This window comes from Orbicella franksi, chromosome 14, assembly GCF_964199315.1.
Source record: "Orbicella franksi chromosome 14, jaOrbFran1.1, whole genome shotgun sequence".
Classification (NCBI taxonomy): Eukaryota; Metazoa; Cnidaria; class Anthozoa; order Scleractinia; family Merulinidae; genus Orbicella; species Orbicella franksi.
This window is the reverse complement of record NC_138158.1, coordinates 7,128,979-7,148,667: the sequence shown is the minus strand read 5'-3', so window position 1 is coordinate 7,148,667 and position 19,689 is coordinate 7,128,979. Positions and strand designations below refer to the sequence as shown.

General features: G+C 36.8%; 1 protein-coding gene across 2 annotated transcripts in view; it reads right to left on the bottom strand.

Annotated features, from left to right (window-relative positions):
- Positions 1-2: 2 nt before the first annotated feature.
- The window catches only part of LOC145467209 (uncharacterized), a 28,424-nt gene continuing 8,737 nt past the window's right edge, over positions 3-19,689 (bottom strand). Inside the window, exons 2-4 of one of the 2 annotated variants that reach the window (XM_081450764.1) lie at positions 15,270-15,468; positions 10,645-10,816; positions 3-5,577 (exon numbers count right to left, since the gene is read on the bottom strand). In XM_081450764.1, the coding sequence (XP_081306890.1) occupies positions 5,434-5,577; positions 10,645-10,816; positions 15,270-15,427 (474 nt within the window). In that variant the 5' untranslated portion in view covers positions 15,428-15,468 and the 3' untranslated portion in view covers positions 3-5,433. The remainder of the gene's footprint in view (positions 5,578-10,644; positions 10,817-15,269; positions 15,469-19,689) is intronic. The other variant, XM_081450765.1, reaches the window with a different exon arrangement.

Below are 19,689 nucleotides of genomic sequence, written 5' to 3'. Positions count from 1 at the left end.
CCGAATTTTGGCTTCAAATGGTTTTAAAATTCAACTTGACTCGATAATTTCCATTGCAGAGGTTGAAAATATTTTTCTTTGTTAATCTAAAATTCCCATTGTAGCGTCCTTCGCATCCGTGACTTCTCTGCTTACGCAATGTCTCTCCTCACGTTGTGGAGGAGCATTGCGTGACCATCCGTGGAACTCCGAATTTAGTGAATTTTACTGGATTTTAGTGGAAAAGAAATTGAACCCACCTAAAAAAACATCCCCTAAAAACAAATGTTGCAAAAAAAAATTAAGAAATGCTATACTGATTCAATTTATATCTATATAAATTATACTTAATAACCTGGTGGTGAAAAATTTTGAATTCCTGTTTAATTGGCTTGGTTGGTAAGAAATTGAATAAACTTAAGTGCTTAAATCAATGCAAAATGTTTCAGAATTGCTCTTCATTGACAGACTAATTAACTGTTAAATGGAATGCCGCCGTTTTATTCAACAGTTAACAAACCTAACAACGAAGAATTATTCATCAACACCCATCATATATTAGTTTCTAATTAAATAAACCTCTAATTGACAAATAAGCTATGAAACACTCCAGAAACTTAAGGAAGACTAGGCATCAGCTGTCAGCATAAGGATTCCTGGGATTGTTTTGGTAACTAGCATGGGCTATTAGTTGATGGTTATCAAAGCAACCATTGACCATTCACAGCTCATGTTGGTTACCATGGCAATCCCAGAGACCCTAGTGCCAAACAGCTGCTGCTTACTAGTCCTCCTTAGTTTGTGATGTGTCAATTAAACTAATGAAAGGAATTTTTTGAAAATTAAAAATTAATATGCTGTAAGCTCAATGAAAAGGAAAATAGAGAATGAAAATAGTTAAGTTGATGATGTGAAATTTTTCAAAAGGAAAAATGAAAATTTAATATAATGCTCAGTAAAAATTTGTTTTTTTCAAAAGATGTTTTGTTTATAATTGAGCCTATAGGTTTTAATTTTATTATTTTAAAGTTAAAGTTTATTTTTTAATGAAAAACTAGAAAAGAGAGAAAACCCAATCCAGTAGCAACCCAATCAGAGAGACCCCCAGTGACTCAGCTCAATTTAATGTCATTTGTAAAAATCCAATCAGGTCAGACTGATGAAATTCAGTGATCTCCCCTGTCTATGCTTTCTCTAGAGATGCACCTTCCTTGAGCTCCACAATTCAGCACTCCTGTTTTACGTCCTTGGTTGTGGAACATTTCCTGATACATTGACTGCAAACAAGCATCTTGCTGGGCCGAAATTGCTGGTGTGGTATTGTGACAAATTAGGTGAAACCCTAAAGACATGAAAAGCAAACTCTCACCTTCCTTCACACTGTCCACCCCACTTGAGAGCAAACGGCCAACTCTTCCAAGTGCCCAACTGTCCCCGGCTTGAATTACAGGATCAGATAAAGTTTCCCAGGATTTCTCAGTTGGAATATTTCAGAGGACATCAGAAACACACACCTTCTCAGAGGCAGAGCTTCCACAACCCAGCAGGGACGTGATTGGCTAGATTTGAATATGACCAATCTTTGGTCTTGATGTGTGTGCCACCTTCTGTCCTGGAATTGAATAAGAACCTAACGACTTTAGTAAATACATGCAAGCTCATTAGCATTATAAATAGACTAATAAAGAAAAACATGGTTCTTTCTTAGTGACGGAAGTCCAGAAAAAAAGCCAGAAACCTTAACCATGAGCAGGCTGCACTCAGGGTACTGAGCATAAATAGAATTCTTGTCCTAAAAATCACGATAAATTTTTGGCGCAACCGAGAAAGCCCAGAAATATAGTCCTGATAAATTCTGAAAATTTTTTGGAGCAACAGAGAAATCACTGAAAAACCGTTAAAGGATGCCCAAGAGAACCTTCATTGCAACACCAAGAAAGAACCAAGAAACTAGTGCATTAAGCAAGTTAATATACATTGGTTTTCATCAACAGTCTGCATTGTGTAGTTCTTGATGAGGATGTAAAATGTTTGTTTATACTTATGTGAGGGAATCAAGATTTGTTTCTAGATAAACATAAGAACTTATAAATAAGGTAAAATGCAGACTGTTGATCTACCGGTAAATGTGTTTGACATTAATATTAAATATCATTGTTAGTCAGGAAAAACGCAACAAAAATTGAGAGATTGAAGGCGAAAACAAAAAATAATACTTTGGAAACTGAAAATAGCCCAATTCTAAAATAAATCCGAAATGAAGAACTTCAAATTAAATTTTGCTTAATTCTAAATTCCGATCATTTTGCCTTCAGTAAGATTGACTGTCGAAAACTTTCCTACAAGCAGGTGGTGTCATATTTTCCGGCTTAAGGCAAAGAACATTTGCATTAATGAAAATTTTGGTAAGTCTTGCAAGCAATCAATGATGCAGTTAAGAAGGTAAAAAAGATGGTGGGAACAAACTTGCTTACAGTTGGAAATTTTGTTTTGCTTGAGATAAGTGAATATGTTTTGGCTAGCAATAGTTTAAGTTTGTGCTAATGAGCTTGCAGATCCACTTAACTAAGTGTGCAGTGAGAAGCAACCACCATCAAGCTGCCAAGCACTTTAAAATGGTACAGATGGATCAAAAAGGAAATTAGTTTTTAATTACCGACTCCCAAAGAAAATTAAATTTGTTTCCTGCACAAGAAAGATTAATAAAAAAAACATCTTATGATTATTTTAAGAAAGCTACAGTAAGTAGTAAGGTTAAGTGGCAGCGTGATGTTGATTGTTGCTCGAAAAGAGTTAAGTAGTGAAATATATTTTGTTCTTCTATGAAAGAAGTACATTGTACATTAAGATAAGAAGTTTAACAAATCGAATGTGGTTTAGCATGGTCTGTACTCTTATCGACAACGATACGCGTCATCACAATGGTCAAAATTTGTCGTGGACTCACTTGGCTGCGCCCAGTGAGTCCGCAACATTTTGACCACTGTGATGATGCGTATCGTTGTCGATAAGAGTACAGACCATGCTAAACCACATTCGATTTGTTTTTTTTTTTTTACCACAATATCAACCTGAAAGAAAATGTTTTTTTCCAGAATGCGAGCTGAAAAAGGCATTGCACGACACATTGATCAGTGTGAGCAGCATTTTCTGGACTCTTATCGACAACGGCAAATCAGCATATCAGATTGTGAGATTAGCAGCAAATGTGGTAAAAAATCATTCAGCAAGCTATCCTTAGGGACGTGAAGTATTTGCTCGATAAATTCTAAGAGTTCTACCAACTAATTTAAATTAATAACTTTTCTTAGCCTGTAATGAAGCACACCCCAATTTGCAAGAGCTGAAAATTGAAAAACTGGACATCCTGCATCCTTCTCAGAATTAATTTGCTGTAAGTTACTCAATGTGGTTCCAATTTTTAAGGTTAAGGATGGAACCTTAGCATATGCCCAATAAGACAGTTACCATAATTTAGTTCCTACCTAGTTCTTTTTCCTATAAAGATAAACATAACTTTGCAAATTTTTAAATTTGAGTCTTATCAGAAAAAATTAATTGAGACTTACAGAGAGCTGCCAAGATCAGTGCAAAACTTCACAAGAAAATAATTTATGGACAGGTGTCCTTCTTGTGTTTGCAAATAATGTGAATTTTGATTGGTAAACTCTTGAAATTTAGTTGAAAAGTTGAGTTTGTTGTTAATCTGCAGAGAAAACTACATACAGTAGCAAAGACCTCCCAATCCAATCATTGATCCAATTAATGTAAAATTGTAAAAAAAAAAAAAGTAAAACAGTGTACAGTTTACAGCTATGGTGATACTCAATAGCAAAATGTTTGGAGATAATTTTTCTTCTAGAGGAAAAGCACTTATTTGAATAATGGTGGCACACACAGTTATATACTATTAGATAATATTATCTGACTCAGTGCTAATCCTTGCATTGGTATGCAGCTTGTGCAGTTACTGTAGTCTGTAAAGTATTGGTGATTGTGGTACAGAGTGTGTTAGTTGGTAGCTAAGCCTGTAATGTCAATGACAGTATCTTAGGTTTCAACTGAAGTGCTGAAACTTGTCAAGTCTAGTTTTTTAAGGTTTGTCCAGGTCACCAATAAATCATTTGTAAGGTGCAAGTAGTTGCTGATGTCAGATGTTGTCAGTTTCAATCCATCCATTGTAAGTCAAGTTTGTGCTGGTTCTGTTTAAAGTTAAAGTTTGTTGATTGGTTTGTTGAGGTCTTAAATAAGTCATCTGTATGGTGTAAAGTTGTCAGTGTTCGATGTTGTGTAGTTTCACTCCATCTTTTGTTAGTCAAGTTTGTGATGGTTCTGTCTAAACCTAGATTTTGGTTAGTCATCGGTAAGGTATAAAGTTACAGGTCAGTGTCAGATGTTGTGTAGTCTCAATCCATCTGTTGTAAGTCACGTTTGTGCTGGTTCTGTTTGAAGTTAAAGTTTGTTGGTTGTCATGAAAAAGTCATTTGTAAGGTGTAAGTAGTTGTTTGTGTCAGATGTTGTTACAGTCTGTGCTGGTTCTGTTTGAAGTTACAAAATAATGTACAGTTTGTTTGTTGGTTTGATTAGGTCATGAATAAGTCATAAATTTTTAAGGTACAGTATAAGTGTGTAATTGTTGATGTCAGATAGCTGTGGTCAGTTTCAATCCATCTGTTAGTCAAGTCTGTGCTGGTTCTGTTTGAAGTTAAAGTTTGTTGGTTGGTTTGTTGAGGTCATAAATAAGTCATCTGTAAGGTGTAAAGTTGTCAGTGTTAGATGTTGTGAAGTGTCACTTCATCTATTGCAAGTCAAGTTTGTGTCGGTTCTGTTTGAAGTTAAAGTTTGTTGGTAGGTTTGTTTACTGTAGGTCATAAATAAGTCATTTGTAAGGTGTAAAGCTGTCAGTGTTAGATGTTGTGAAGTGTCACTTCATCTATTGTAATTTAAGTTTGCATCTGTTCTGTTTGAAGTTAAAGTTTGCTGGTAGGTTTGTTAAGGTCATGAATAAGTTATTATGTAAGGTGTTACATGTAGTAGTTGTTGGTGTCAGATGTTCTCAGTTTCACTCCATCTATTGTTAGTCAAGTTTATGCTGGGTCTGTTTGAAGCGAAAGTTTGTTGATTGGTTTGCTGAGGTCATGAAAAAGTCACTTGTTGTAGGCAAGAGGTGTTTGTTCTAATGAGTCAGTGACAGTATGTAAGATTTTTACTCAGTTTTACCTGCTCCAAACCAGTGCAAGAAATTTACAAAGAATCTACTACAAGAACCTAGTTGAAGACTATGTCAAGCTAAATAAATAACCAGCTAACCTGAACAGAGGTTGTGGAACAACAGCTGGGTGAAAAACCTCCCCGTACGTCCACTTGCTCCTAGGAGGAAAACCCCGGGCCAGCTGTACCCCATGTTCAAAGACCTCCCGGGCAGGGCCAACTTATTACAGTTAAATAAACTACTTATGCTACCATGAGCCATCTTGTCAACTTGTCTACTAGGCGGCTTGACTCTTTAAACATCCTCTTTTGTGCCTGCCCTTTTGTCCTTTTTCCTGGCCTCTGAGTTTGTGCTGTCATGGGATGCTGTCTGTCTGGTCCAACATCCTGTGATGAAACAAGCAGTGATAGGTTATTTTGGAATCCAATCTGAGATTTCTAAGAGAACTTGAAAGATGTATTTTTTATCACTTGCAAGGGTTTAGTTGTTGTCTCTCTTAACATCTACGCTTGGATAACAAGTCACTAAATGAAAAATGTAACATAGTTTGCTTACATGAACTACCTAGTTTTAATAGCTAATGATTCCTTGTCTGTAAATAGCTTAGTCCAACGATTAAGTCACCAGTAAACATTGGATAAAACGGACTAATGCACACTACACGAACTATATTCACTCCATTGATTTTTCACTCCACTGGTAAAAATCTTTCAAGGATCCTTGACAATCTTCATGATGATCTTATCAAGGATCAAGATCCTCAGAGATCCTGAACAAGGTCTTTACGGATCTTCAAGATTTTGATCAAAGATCTTTGAAAATCTTGGAAAATCAGTGCAAAGATCTTTACATGATCTCCCATTTAAGAATCTTTGCAGATCTTTCAAAGATCTCTTAAGAATCCTTAAAAGATCCTTAAATCATTAATAGGCCTTTAAAGATCTTGTGAGAGGCAAGGGTCATTTTTCATTTTTCATTTTATTTATTTATTCCATTCTAAAATTACAAAGATACATATAAGGTAAACAAGTAAGAGGAAAAATGGAAAAGGGTAAAAAAATAGCAAGCTAATTAGATGCCCTTGTTTAATTGACAATAATAATTAGGGTAAAAAAGTTAACTTAACATAGGAGAGGAAGAGGTATGAATTAATTAATACCGAGCAAAAGAATACTGGAAGAGTGCAAGGGTCAGGCACCTTCCAAAATAAAACTTTTGCACAACAAACATAAACTAAACACCCTGTCTGCAATAAGTGCACTGTATACCCAAAAAGTATCCTGAACTTCCAAATTAAATTAGTTCTCAGGGCAGGGTCATTGTTCTTGATTCTCAGAGCTACATTTATCCCATAAAAAGAATGAAATCCTAAAGATGAATGCTTAACAAATTCTTATTTTTATTTAACATATTGACGCCAGCTTTTTTGTGTGTCTGTCCTCTTATTGATGATAAAGTGCATCATGATATTGTTACAGTTGCTGTGGATCCACTCAGCAGTGCTTGTGGATCCACAGTCTTCTTTGATGATAGTGTGACGTGTGTGATGAAATTTATCATCAGTGAGAGGATATAAAAAGCAATAAATTTATGACAATTCAATAATATTGTTTTATTGTAGGGCATTTTAGAAACAGAAAGCGATAACAAGCAAAGACTCCAGTGATGGCAAAATTGCAAGGAAACCACAATTTGTTTTAGCCAAAATGACTTAAAAAATCACAATGTCATAATTCAAACTACATGAATGACACTTGAAGTGGAATTTCTAGAACTTTAACCTAATTTATTCTATTCAAAATTCCTGAAAGCCTGCTGCACCAAGTTCAGTCCACTTGCATGAAAACAGTACTTTGAACACAGCAAAATACTGAGTCCATTCATCAAATTCCAAATTAAAGTTTAACTAGCATGCACTTTTCTCCTTACAGTAGCACCTGATATGGACTTAAGGTCACTCCAAACCTTTGGCAAATTCATTATTTAAGGCAACATTTTAAAAAAAATGGAAATAAAATATTAAAACACGAGCGAGTTATTGGGAAAAAGAGATTTTTAAATAAGGTGTCAATCCCTAAAAGGCATGGACTCCTCAGCAACCTTTCACAGAAAATGGTTTAATCCAGGGATCCTAAATGAATCAAATACTTTCAATTTTAGATTTCATGTCTGTCAAGAGTGCCTCCTTGTAGTCACACTTTGGCACTTGCTCCTTGGTTTCTTTTCGTTTTGTTGCGCATCACTTTTTTACTGTTTTGCCCATTATTGTTGACCACTGACCTAAAACATGTGCACCTAAAACGTGATTGTAACACCATTGCTTTCCCACAAAGCTCCTGATCAGTTCACATACTGTGGACACTAGAGGTTCTGTTATTTCATTGGCTAGAGACTTTTTAAGTTGACATATCCCTCTGAGAAGGCGTGACTTGTTTATAAATCTTTAGAAGGCGAAAACTCACACTCATTCTGCCATAGAATCCCTCCTCTTTAAATGAACTAATAGGGTATGTAGAATCAATGGTTTTCCATGAAATTTGGCCAGAACATTCACTGATAGATAAGGAACAAAAGGGTGTTGGCAAATTCTTTTATTTTGAATACTTTTCTCATAGCAGCCTCTAAAGCAACATGTTATGCAAACTTTTTGATAGTGGAACTTGACAGATCTATAAAAAGATAACCAATAAAAAGAAAAGAAAATGCTGACACCCCTTGAGAGATTGATGCTTTGTGATTAACACTGCACAGTTATTTTGCATCAACGATCGCATTTGATACCTAATTAACAGGGTTGTTATTAGAAGCCGGGATCTGGGTACCAACACCCGACTACTTTGAAAGGAGTACCCACCTTCTTTAAGTATGTCAAGTACAAAATTAACAAAAAAAATACACATGTCAGCCTCTAATAAAAATTAACTACTCTTTGTGAGTTGAATATTACATGTACCTTTAAAAACCCTTTTTCGTCGATTACCTTGCATCATTTTCTGTTGTGAGAAAAGTTTTTTTGGCAGTTGCACTTTGCATTCATCGGGCCTTTCCCTTGTGAAGTGCCTTTGCTGTTACATAACTCTTGCACATAATATGGCGCATGTTTGTAAGCATGTGCCTTCTCATGGTTCTGTGCATTAAAATGGTTAAATTCATCATGGCGAGCAAATGCAGATCTCAAGGCATCAAGGATATTTTTTTTCCAGTTGTGTCCAAAACATCAAAAGGTTAGTTTTTAGTAATTCAATACATTTCAAGTTTTGCATGCTGGTATATCAGTAACAGAAACTTACATAAGCACTATTTTCCATCTGCAGTTATTATCTGATTACACATAATGCAATTGCTTTATTTAAATAGGCTATAAAAAACTAAATGTTGCAACACAGGCTTGAAAATCATTTTTTCTATCTGCTGAATAGAAAAACATAAATTCAGGACTCATGGGCTTTGCTAAAACTAAAAGTGCCAGAGAATATAATAGCGAGCAATTCTGTTATGTCTAACACTGTTTAATTCTAGTACTTAGAATTGTGTAAATGAGGACAAATGACAAAATGAGAATTTCCCTCCCAGAATCAAGGAAAATGCATTCCTGGGATTTCGATTTTTCAAAATTTCCAGGGGGGCATGTCCCCAGACCCCCCAAGGTGCTCGTGGGCCTTTGACCCTCCACTAATTTGGGTATCTGCCTACTTTACACCAGCTGCCCTTCTACTTGAAAAATTTATGAAAACCCTGCAATTAATCTGCCAGATTTTCAGTGAGTCATTTTGGCGTTAATGACTTCTGCCTCCTTAAGAAAGCAATCAGCAAAATGGAATAAAATTTTACAGAATTCTACATTTCATTACCTGTCTATTGATATACAGGTTTCTTTGAAAACAGTGTGCATATGAAATTTTTCTGGAGGACACCTGCAAAGGTTTGGAGTAACCTTAAAGTCACCTTAAGCAATAATATTTTGGTAATTTTCTCCCAACCAAATTTAGCCTAAGAGAGAGGGGAACAAAGTGCCCATGCTGAATTCAATATTTTCTCACAAAAACAGCATTCAAAGCCACATGTAATACTGGTCAAACTTTACCTACAAATTAAATGGAAACTTTTTGTTTGTCAACTGTTTGGTCGCATGATTTCACACTTCCATGGCAACAGGCTAATTATGAACACTATTTGCATGCAATTTTATTGCTTAATAAACTTCAATCAGGAACTGACAACACTAACATAATGTGCTGTAAGAAGTTTGGAAAAATTTTCAAGACTTGCTTAGCTTGTGATGGCATCATCGGTGTGACTGTTCTCTTATTAGTCAATGGGTATGCAATACATGTACATTAAACAGTTATTCAATTGTAAATAAAGCATTTGAATGTTCCTACTTAGTACTAAATTAACAGATATGTTTGTCTTGGTGTGATATTTCAAATACGCTTGATCAGGAATATTGCTGCATACAGGCACAACTCTTGTACTTAAAATAAGTGAACATTATGCTGGAAACAGACAATTTTGAATGTAGCAGACATTTTTATTTTTCATAATGTTGGTGTAGACAATATCAAGAGAATATCACAAGGGGCATCCATATCCCATACTAAGCCTTAGGGTCAGTTATTATTACCTGTATCTGAAGTTTCTATTTTTTGGAATAAAGCAATGAAAAAAAAGATACAGGAAACAGTTGACCCATGAGTACAATGCATATGAAAACTCTGTGTAATGGGCTTTGATATCCCTCTCATGGAGGTTTGTCAGTTTAAATCCTTCCCTCCTTCCCCAATGGAAAATTTCACTTTAGCTTGCTAATTAATCTTTCTTTGAAACTGTTGGGTTTTAAAACTCCCCTCAAGTTCTAATTGGCTCGCTCGCATGAATATAATTTTATCAATTGTATGAATAAATTATCATACATGCACTTCCCAAAAACACACATTACGGGCTTTCAAAAAGGGGGTACATGTCATAAAACCATATTGTAAATGTTCTGCTCCAAAGATTTCCTGCTTGAATGGAAAGCCTTGACCTCCTGTCTAATTTTACATGTACTTGGAAGTATAACATGTATTATTTATTATGGAAAGGTGTTACAATGCAATGAGAGCTATGAGGAGATTCTCTCAGGTTCACATTGCTTTGCCTAAAATTTTAGCAAGAATATCTAGCAAAGATGGTGGATCATGTGTACTAAAGGTATCCGAGTCGAGGGTCAATCAATAACCTCAATCAACACTCAATCAATACCCAATCGAAACTCCATCAACACCTTGGTAGACACTCAGCCAACAATTGACCAACTGTTGATTAAGTGTTGAATGAGTGTCGACCGAGTATGGATTGCGTCCTTGGTTGAGTACAGATCAAGATGTCATTTGAGAGTACATGTATCGACACTCAACCATGGAAGTCTCTAGAACACATGATCCAAGATGATTACAAGACAGTGTATTTACCTGGTTTCCACTGTCCACACAGAGTTGTCCACTCATGCCCATCCAGATTTTCCACCATGTGTCCAATATTGCCCACTGTACATTCATGTTTGTCCACTGTCCATCTACAGTAGGTGTATCCAATGTCCCATCCTGGTTTGTCCACTGTATTTCCAAGCTTGCTTGTTGCCAGCTAAGTAATATAAGATACATGTAAGATAAGATGAGATGAGATGAGATGAAGCCTTTATTTAGGGTTAAAGTGCAACTAACCCCAAATTTTTTTTCCTTTAATGAAATCGTCTACTTTTCCCAATTACTTCAGCAAAAAATTATTTTGATTGATAAAATCCCTGCGATGATACAGGCATTTAAAGTTGTAATTCCTTGCCCCATGACCGAACATAGTGGGATCTGGGTCGGGCTTCTTGTGACGTCATCGAAGGATATGGCTCAAAACACTCAAGGAACATTTGACTGGATTTTGAGCACTGTGAAAACATATTTGGGGTATTTGTACTTCATATTTTATCAAACATGAAAAAGACTTTTAAATGAAAAAACTCTATCATCTAGAAGTACAATTCGGAGTCTAGCTACGATTAGGACAGCTATGATGTAAACATTTTTTTTATTTCAAAGCGCGAGTTGCCAGTCGAGCCCGCCACACTGCAAGTCACACTCGACAATTTGTTGGCCCATTTGGCTAATCTACTGATCTACATACAACACTTCTTTTAGTACTCTTACTGAACCCTTGATAATTCATAACGACGAGAGCATATTTTTCCACTTGCCTAACTATTCAAAAATGCAGAAAAATTCGTCTTTTCACTTTGTTATTCCTGACTGACAATAGGTATACAAAGTCAATTAGTGGGTACAAACATAAACATTGCAAGTTACACAAAGTTGCATTTTTCATACTAGTAATTAAAAATTCTTCGACAAGATCTTGAACAAGGTTCAGTATGGTATCAGTTAAATAAATACATCTCTCCTTCACTGCTCTTTTGTTTTTAAAGTCTTTTCACGTACGCCACAGTATTGTGCAAAAGTGATGCAAGCAAATTTCGACGAATTTCTTGGCTTTTCATGGCTGTTCGAAGAAATTTCGCTTCAAACAAAATTCTGTGACTTTTCCACAAACTCTCAAGGCACCTATTGTTTTATTCCTCTCGAACTTTCAAACAATAATTCGCTGTGGATGCTAACGACTCACGAAATTTCGAGGGAAAGTTCACTCTTTTTGATTGTTAGCCGCCAACTTTCAAAAGAAAATTCTCTCTGGTAGTTAGGCATTCTGATACAAACTGAGTGAAATACAGCTACAGTTCATGATTTGATGTAAGTTGTGTAAAGAGATGCAGAGAACATCTGAAATTAGGTTCATCAACTTAATCTACTACAGTCGAACCTCCCGTAAGCGACCACCCAAAATGTCAAGCCTAGGTGGTTGCTTACGAGAGCTTTGACCATATTGAATTGAAATTTTCCTCATTACAATGTGGTAACTGCAGAGACTTACCCCTTGTGCCAATGCCAATGCAATGTTTTATTCATGTAAAAGTCAATTTCGAGAAAAAAAATCCAGTTCTCCCATTGAGAAATTTCCATCTCTTGTGCTACTCAGGGATATGAGGAAGTTACAACACCTTAATATCCACATTCCTCTCTATTATCTGTCGAGTGGTCGCTTATGGGAGGTTACAAACAAGAGAAAATTGCAAACTTTTGGCTCTAAAAGTGGTTGCAGTTGCTTATGAGAGGTGGTTGCTTACAAGAGGTTCCAAACAGAGCGATTTGACTGGAAAACTTTTGGTATTTTAGAAAAACAGGTCGCTGAGGAGAGGTGGTCGCTAACGACAGGTGGTCGCAACCGGAGGTTCAACTGTATTATATCAATCTTACCTATTGAATGTTTGATTGTTACTGCATCCTAACAGCTAGAAGCATCACAGTTTCACTACAAACTTGCTGTTTCAAGCATGCAAGCACTCCAAGCTTGCAGTAAAACATGCAACAAGGGAGGCAACTCTCTGCCAAAACATTTTGATTTTTCTTCAACTTAGCCAGATTTGTTTTCGAATACTGTCATGACAGTCAGAGAATTTTAGCATCTTTAGCAAAGTTTTTTCCTCAAATCGCTTTTCGCAACACGATCGTACCATTGAACCGGTACCAATCACATCATCCAGCACGTGCTCGAGCTCCCCTCCCTCTCCCACACATGCTTTTTTGACAAGACAAATCTTTACAAAATCCTTTCCCAGCTCCCCATTTTAAACGCAGAATCTTGCTAAAACGCTTCAGGTTTCCTCAGGTATTAACTCGCGGCATTTCATTTCCGTGGGGAGATCAGGCGACTTCGGACGGGCAAGAAAAACTGCGAACTGGGGGAGGGGTTTGTAAAAATTTGTCTTTCTCACGCTACTTCCAGCATAAATGACATAATTTGCATTCAAAAGTCAGCCAAATGCATGGGGCTGGGACCGAAAAACAACAAACGCATTTTACACGAGCATTTGACAACCACGAAATCATGGTTATTGAAACATTCAGTGCATTAAACACACTCATGTTTATCAAAATATCAGAGTACTAAAGTTAATCTGTGAAAACGAAAGAGCCATTTCAGATGCTATCTCGCACAAAAACATGTGTACTGATTTGAAGTGGTCCGGGGAAGTGCCTGGTTTAAGAGAAAAACAGGGATAACTTTCTACACAGCTGATATCTGACAACTACACTGATCAAAATGGGCTTATGTTTTGTCTCTTCTGGAATGAAACTACATTCGAAGTCTTCACTCGTGGTAAGTTTTACTTGTAATTCTTATTCTTTGCGTTCGTGATTGAACTCCAGTTAGGGAGTGCGTTGAAAACCTTTCGTATAAATTATTTCACGAACGTTATATGACAGGTAGATTGAATAGATTGTGTGAAGAATTGTTGTGTCTGTCTAACGCAAAATTTTGTGCACTGAGTTAGTGAAAGGACACTTGTCACCATGAAATTTTGTCTCGTACCAAAAATGTAACGAAATAGCGTTCTTTGTTCCAGGGAAATTTCGCTCAAAAGGCCTTGAATTGTCACTCGAACTTTCGCGTGAACTCTCCCAGAAAGTTCATGTGAATAAAGAATGAAATTTGCACATTTCGCTTGCGTTATTTTTGCACATTACTGTAATAGCCTGAGTCTTGTGTTTCCGTCAAAAACAAGCTCATTCTCCTCCAGGGTCTCCCGCTTTAGCTTCCTTTCGATGCTACAATCTGCCTTGGTAATGCTGAATCTAAATGGTTTGTTTTACTTTCCTCATACATGTATAAAGTTGACTCCCGATAACTCGAACCCTTGCTAACTCAAACCTCCCCCTATCTTGAAATATTATTTTCATTTCCCTTCAGGCCATTTTCTATATAATTTTACCCTCGATAACTTGAACTTCCAATAACTCAAACCTTTTACTGTTTCCCCTGAAGGTTCGAGTTATTGGAAGTCAACTGTACTAATCAATGCTTGATTTGTGTTAAGTTTGTAACTGAGATATATTTCGTTGCTCAAAGAACAAAACAATTGTGTATGCATATGAGAAACTCCAGTGCTGACTGTCAGCCTCATGCGTGTGGTTGTATTCGAAATCCACAAATACATAGCTAGTTCTGCAGCTCGAGGCCTCACTTATCTCAATCACCTCGTTGTGGGACATAGTGAGGTTGATTATTTGTTTAGAAAGCTAGATCTATTTCGAGGACAAAGAAAACTTGATGCATATAACTTGCTGTATAATTATCTCATCTACAGTAGTTTCCATTATTTTGGTCTGGGACATCTGGGACTCGTTTTAATTGAATAATCAGATGGTTCCCAGCTTATCTTAACCATTTGTGTCCTAGAAGCTTGGGAAGAATGTACAGGCCATGAAATCCTAGGTTTTTATAGCCGTGGCAAGCCCAAGATCGAAGAACTGCTCAATGTCCGACTTTGCACACGTCTGCGCACTACTTTTGGCTTTTTCTCGCTTCTGGACGAGTGTCATTAGGATATAGGTATTGAATGAAGAGGATTGCTCTCCCCTAAGTATGCTGTACTACAAATCCCTCCAAAACACATCTTCCTTGCATTCTGCAACGATTTTGAATCACGCTATCACATTTTTGCATACTCTCTTCTAAGAAGCAAAACATTGTTAGTCCTTTGATGACATCACTGCCCAGCTCGCCCCATTCTTCACCATTGCTTGGTCATGGCGGCAGAAAGAGCTAAATGTAGTTTTACAGACTTTGAAAATACATAGAAAACTAATGAAAATAGCTACAATGATAATTAATTATATCAGAAAAATGAGGAAATTTATACAAGCGCAAAAAAAATCGGGGGGCTAGTTGCACATTAACACATAATTATGGTGGACATAAACAAACAAACTTGTGGCCCTCACTTAGAGGGCCTCTTTATTGAGACATAATTTATTTATTTATTGAGACACAATTCTCACTGGTGGTGAAATTCTCAACAACTCAGTCCAATGATTATTATTAAAAAAAAACAATATTATTATTATGTACAAGGAAATACAGTTGTAATGGTAATTTACAGTATATTAAATTTTTTTTCTACCAGTTAAACCTGGTTGCATTATTTTACCTGGTTGGGCAAGGTACATGTATGAATGTTCTTGCTTTTCCACTGTCCATCCAGAGTTGTTGAGTTGAGTCCATCCAGTTTTTCCCCCACGAGACCAATATTGTCAACTGTGTATTCAAGTTTGTCAACTGTCCATCTAGGTGTATCCAATGACCCATCTTGGTTTGTCAACTGTCTGTTCAATCTTGTTCACTGCTGACTAAAAAATTGACAAATTCAGAAAGGATTCTTGTTGATGGTGAAATTATCAAGAACTCAGTCCAAACATTTATTGTAAAGACATCACTTATATTTCTCTAATAGATTAACCCAACCAAGGTGTGTGCCTGGGGTATCCAGGGGCTTCCACTGTGGCCAGCCTCAGCCCCAGTAGATACAATACCACCCCCATGGCCAGCAAATCCCTGTAAGCTAACCATGAGACCTCATTCCAGGCACGATTGGATCAGAAGTATAGAGGATGGGATGAGATGGAGGAACACTCGAAACAACTGATACAAAACCCTTCAAGACTACTTAACAACTGCTGCAAAGCTGCTAGAAAAACATTTTGAGAACTCGAAGAAGATCCAGCTTTGAAGTAGCTGAAACACTCCACGTGAGCTTGCATTTGTGAGTTTGACAGCTCACTGGAGGAGCCTGCTAAGCATGTGGCTGTTTACAATGTACTTTGTGGCTGCTATAAAAATTGAATCACTAAGTGCACTTTTTAGTGCTTTTGAAAATGGTCCCATAAAAAGTAATGACCAAGATTGAACGTAGGCTCTACAAACACTACTAATAATAACACACAAAATTACTCATTCCCAATTTTAGTTTTTAATAACAGCTTTTGAAAAACTGCAAAATTGATGAAACATGAAAATTTCTTAAGGAAAGCAAAAGTCATGTGCAAGAGGATTCAGGACAGACTCAGTGAAAGTCAAAAATTAATGAAAATTTCAGAATTTAGAAAATAAAATGAAATTTGACAGTACATAGTAGCAAATTAAGGCAGTTAAAAGGAAAGGCTGAATATTTGGACTTGATTCAGGAACTGCATCTACCAAAATCAAACAAGAAGCTTGACACTTCGAACTGCACTGAAGAGCAAAACATTTAAAAATTTCTGATAAGTCAATGATAGTTGTTTGCTCCAGGCTACGAGGTTAATTAACACTACAGAAATAAACTGAGCAGCATGTCTGCAATACATGTATGTGCATTGTAGCAAACAAGCATTCTAAGCTCCTGGGCATAGAATAAAATTTTTCAAGGTACTCTTAAATGACTCCTGATCTCCAAATAACTGACTGCCCTATATAAAATTTTTGCTAAGCAGATACATGTGCATGTACGTGTAGGAAGTGTTTTACAATCCTCAGTAACAAGAGTGAAGGTCTAACTTCTTTAACTAATTCCAAATCATTTCTGCAATTCTAAAACACTTCCTAGAAAGGGCAAAAATGTCCAATTGCAAAAAGAACGATAAATTTTTAAATTCCAAATAGACACTGTAGCTACAAATATAATTATAATAAAAACTTCCTGCATAAAGACTAAAGCATAATAAATTAAATAGATTTCGCCAAGCCTAAAAGTGGAGCTCCTGATTGCAATGATAACCATAAAGGAAAAAGAGGATTTGTTTTTCTTGGATCAGAAACTTAAAAATTGTCAATTATTGTGAGCATGTAATTGTTCAGCGTGTGGTTTCAATATTGTTTTCCAGTTAAATTTTAACAAAGCATACCCAATGAGCGTAACCAAGATTGTCAAAATTATGTATGCAATATATCAGGGACTTTCCAAGAGGTGATTGTGCAAGGAATATGTGGAAAGAAAAGTCAACAACATGCCAGGGGTTAATTTGGGATGAAATTTTGCCTTTGCATGTACTCCTTCCTTCTCCCCCAGAGTAATAGCCTGACTGATCGAATCAAAAACCAGTACCTGGTCAGCATGATACTAGTCAGCAGATAGCAAAGATGCACTTATGGTAATGGTGCTGCTCTCTTATTTTTCAAGGTATTGGGCTTGGTGTACGGATGTATGGTAGTCACATGACAACCAAAATTTTTGAGATCGATTAGTTACCAAATTTTTTAAGGTATAGGGCTCCGCTTGTGCACCTTAAACACACAGGACCTCCGCTATGGCTGGTTTGAAGTGACACAAAAATAAAACAATAAGAATAAAATATCAAAAATAAAAATCGTAACCATTCAATAAATCAAGTCAAGAAGCTGGGATATGAAGGATAATTGATTTATAAACAACCTAGCCAAGATTTAGGTCTGTGCAGTTTTTCATTCACACATTATTCGGAAAAGTGTTTCACTCAGATTTATAGAGCTTTGTATGGAGTCGCCACGTTTGTGCCCCTTGGAGGGACACAAACATGGCGGCCGTATTTAAAAGTAACAGAAACATCCGCCATTGAGTTTTGGCATTAAAACCAACTGCTATTACTCTAGAGCTCAGACATATTGTAATTAATACTCTACTAGAGCAAGAACTGTTTACTTAGCAAAACCTTGAGCAATAACACATCTTTTGACCTACTTGAGAGCCTTATCGAGGGAGGCATTGGGGTATATTAGAAACCGCAAAACCGAAGAAAAAATCATCCAAAACCGCAAAACCGCAAAAATATTCGCCCAAAACTGAAAACCGCATACAAAACTGTCAAAAAACCGATACAATGGTGACAAGTGGGGCATACAGAGTAAACTACACTAACACTAATTTTATCAAAGTATTTGTGAATGTCATGGACTTGTCTGACGCCTTTGTATCTTTTAGTTATTTAGTATCTTTTAGCTTCTGCAGGCTTCTTTCTTCCCTTTCCACTTTCCATCTAAAAGTGTTTTTCTTTCAAACATTCTTGTTGCCTTTCCCCTCCTCTTAAAAAGATGCAACACAATCCACAATAATTTGCTCCTTCCATTGCTGGCGCGGGAGGCATGTTGGAAACTGACCAAATGATCGCCCTGCTCTGTGAGGTCGAAGTCTCGGGCATCATTTGAGACGTGTGATCCCCTGCCGTGACATTTAGTTTGTCATGCATTCTTCTCAATAACTTTGGTGTTTTGTGGCTATTTGAAATCAGTTGCCTCTCAACTCGACGAGAAACCAGAACTCGAACAGGACAAAATAGGAAAAACCAAAAACCACATTGGAAACCAAAACCGAAAAACCACTAGTATTTTTTACGAAAACCGAAAACCATAAGCTAAAAAACAAAAAATCCACAAACCGCACAGAACACTAAAACTGAAAAACCAAAGTCTTTTGGTACAAAAACCAAAAAACCAATCTAAAAACTAGCCAAAACCGCAAAACCGAAAATCCCAATGCCCCCCTCCTTATTGGGCTGCCATTTTAATGTCACGCAATGCATAAAGTTGGAAATTCAAACGTGAATTGTGTCAGACTTAAATGTTGCAAAACGTCAAGTTATTAGAGGGTCTTACATCTGATGAAATTAAAACTTCAAAAGGATTGGTAATTTCTTATTTTGGAAAATGATGACGTCATATGAAAACCGGCAATAATTTAGGTATTGGCTTATCACTTACGCTAGCCTTAGGGGACATATATAGAATTTTGGATGCATGTAAGAAGTTTGGAGGGCACAACAGAAATGCAAGAGTTGCTCGAGGCACAGCCAAGAGCAGCGGGTCTAATACGTAGGTCACAGGTCATAGGTCACGGGTCACAGGTCACAGGCCATTAGGTCACAGATCACAGGTCACGGATCACAGGTAACAGGTTAAAGGTCTAATTTTTGCCATTTTTGAGGTTTTTTCCATGATACAGAAAAAAGCCCCTGCAAAACTTTACTCCACTTGCAAAACTACACATACAATACAAACATCTCTAGTATACATACAAACTATATGTACAAACATCACAAAAGCACAATGTTAGACAATAAATTTATGTATTAAACCTGGATTAAACACTTTCTCCCATATCTCCCTCTCCCTGACAAGTTTATCTCAAAGTCATGCCATTGTCTCAGTGTATGTATTTGGGGGGTAGTACAAACGCGAGAATATGCCCTTGGACAAATTCAAAATGGCGTCCTGTCCCTTTGAAGCACGAGTGGTTTTTGATTCCAAACCTGATCGGAACATACCTTTGTGGAGCCAAAAATGGAAAGGAAATATGCTACAGAATACTCGACTACAGAGAAATGGGCGTCAAAGTCCTAAAAGTGACGATAACATGGACAATTTGTGCGTGAAGACCTGCTAAGACCACGAACATGAAGTACTGCAAATTGGTTAGCGTTAAAATTTTTTTGATTTTTTTTCTTGTTTCACCCACGACCACTTCGAAATGTGCACTGTTTTGATGCAAATCATGGACTATGGGGCCTCTCGAGACTTTTGGAAACAAAGTGGTAGATGGATGGAGGTTTAGGGTTTCAGTA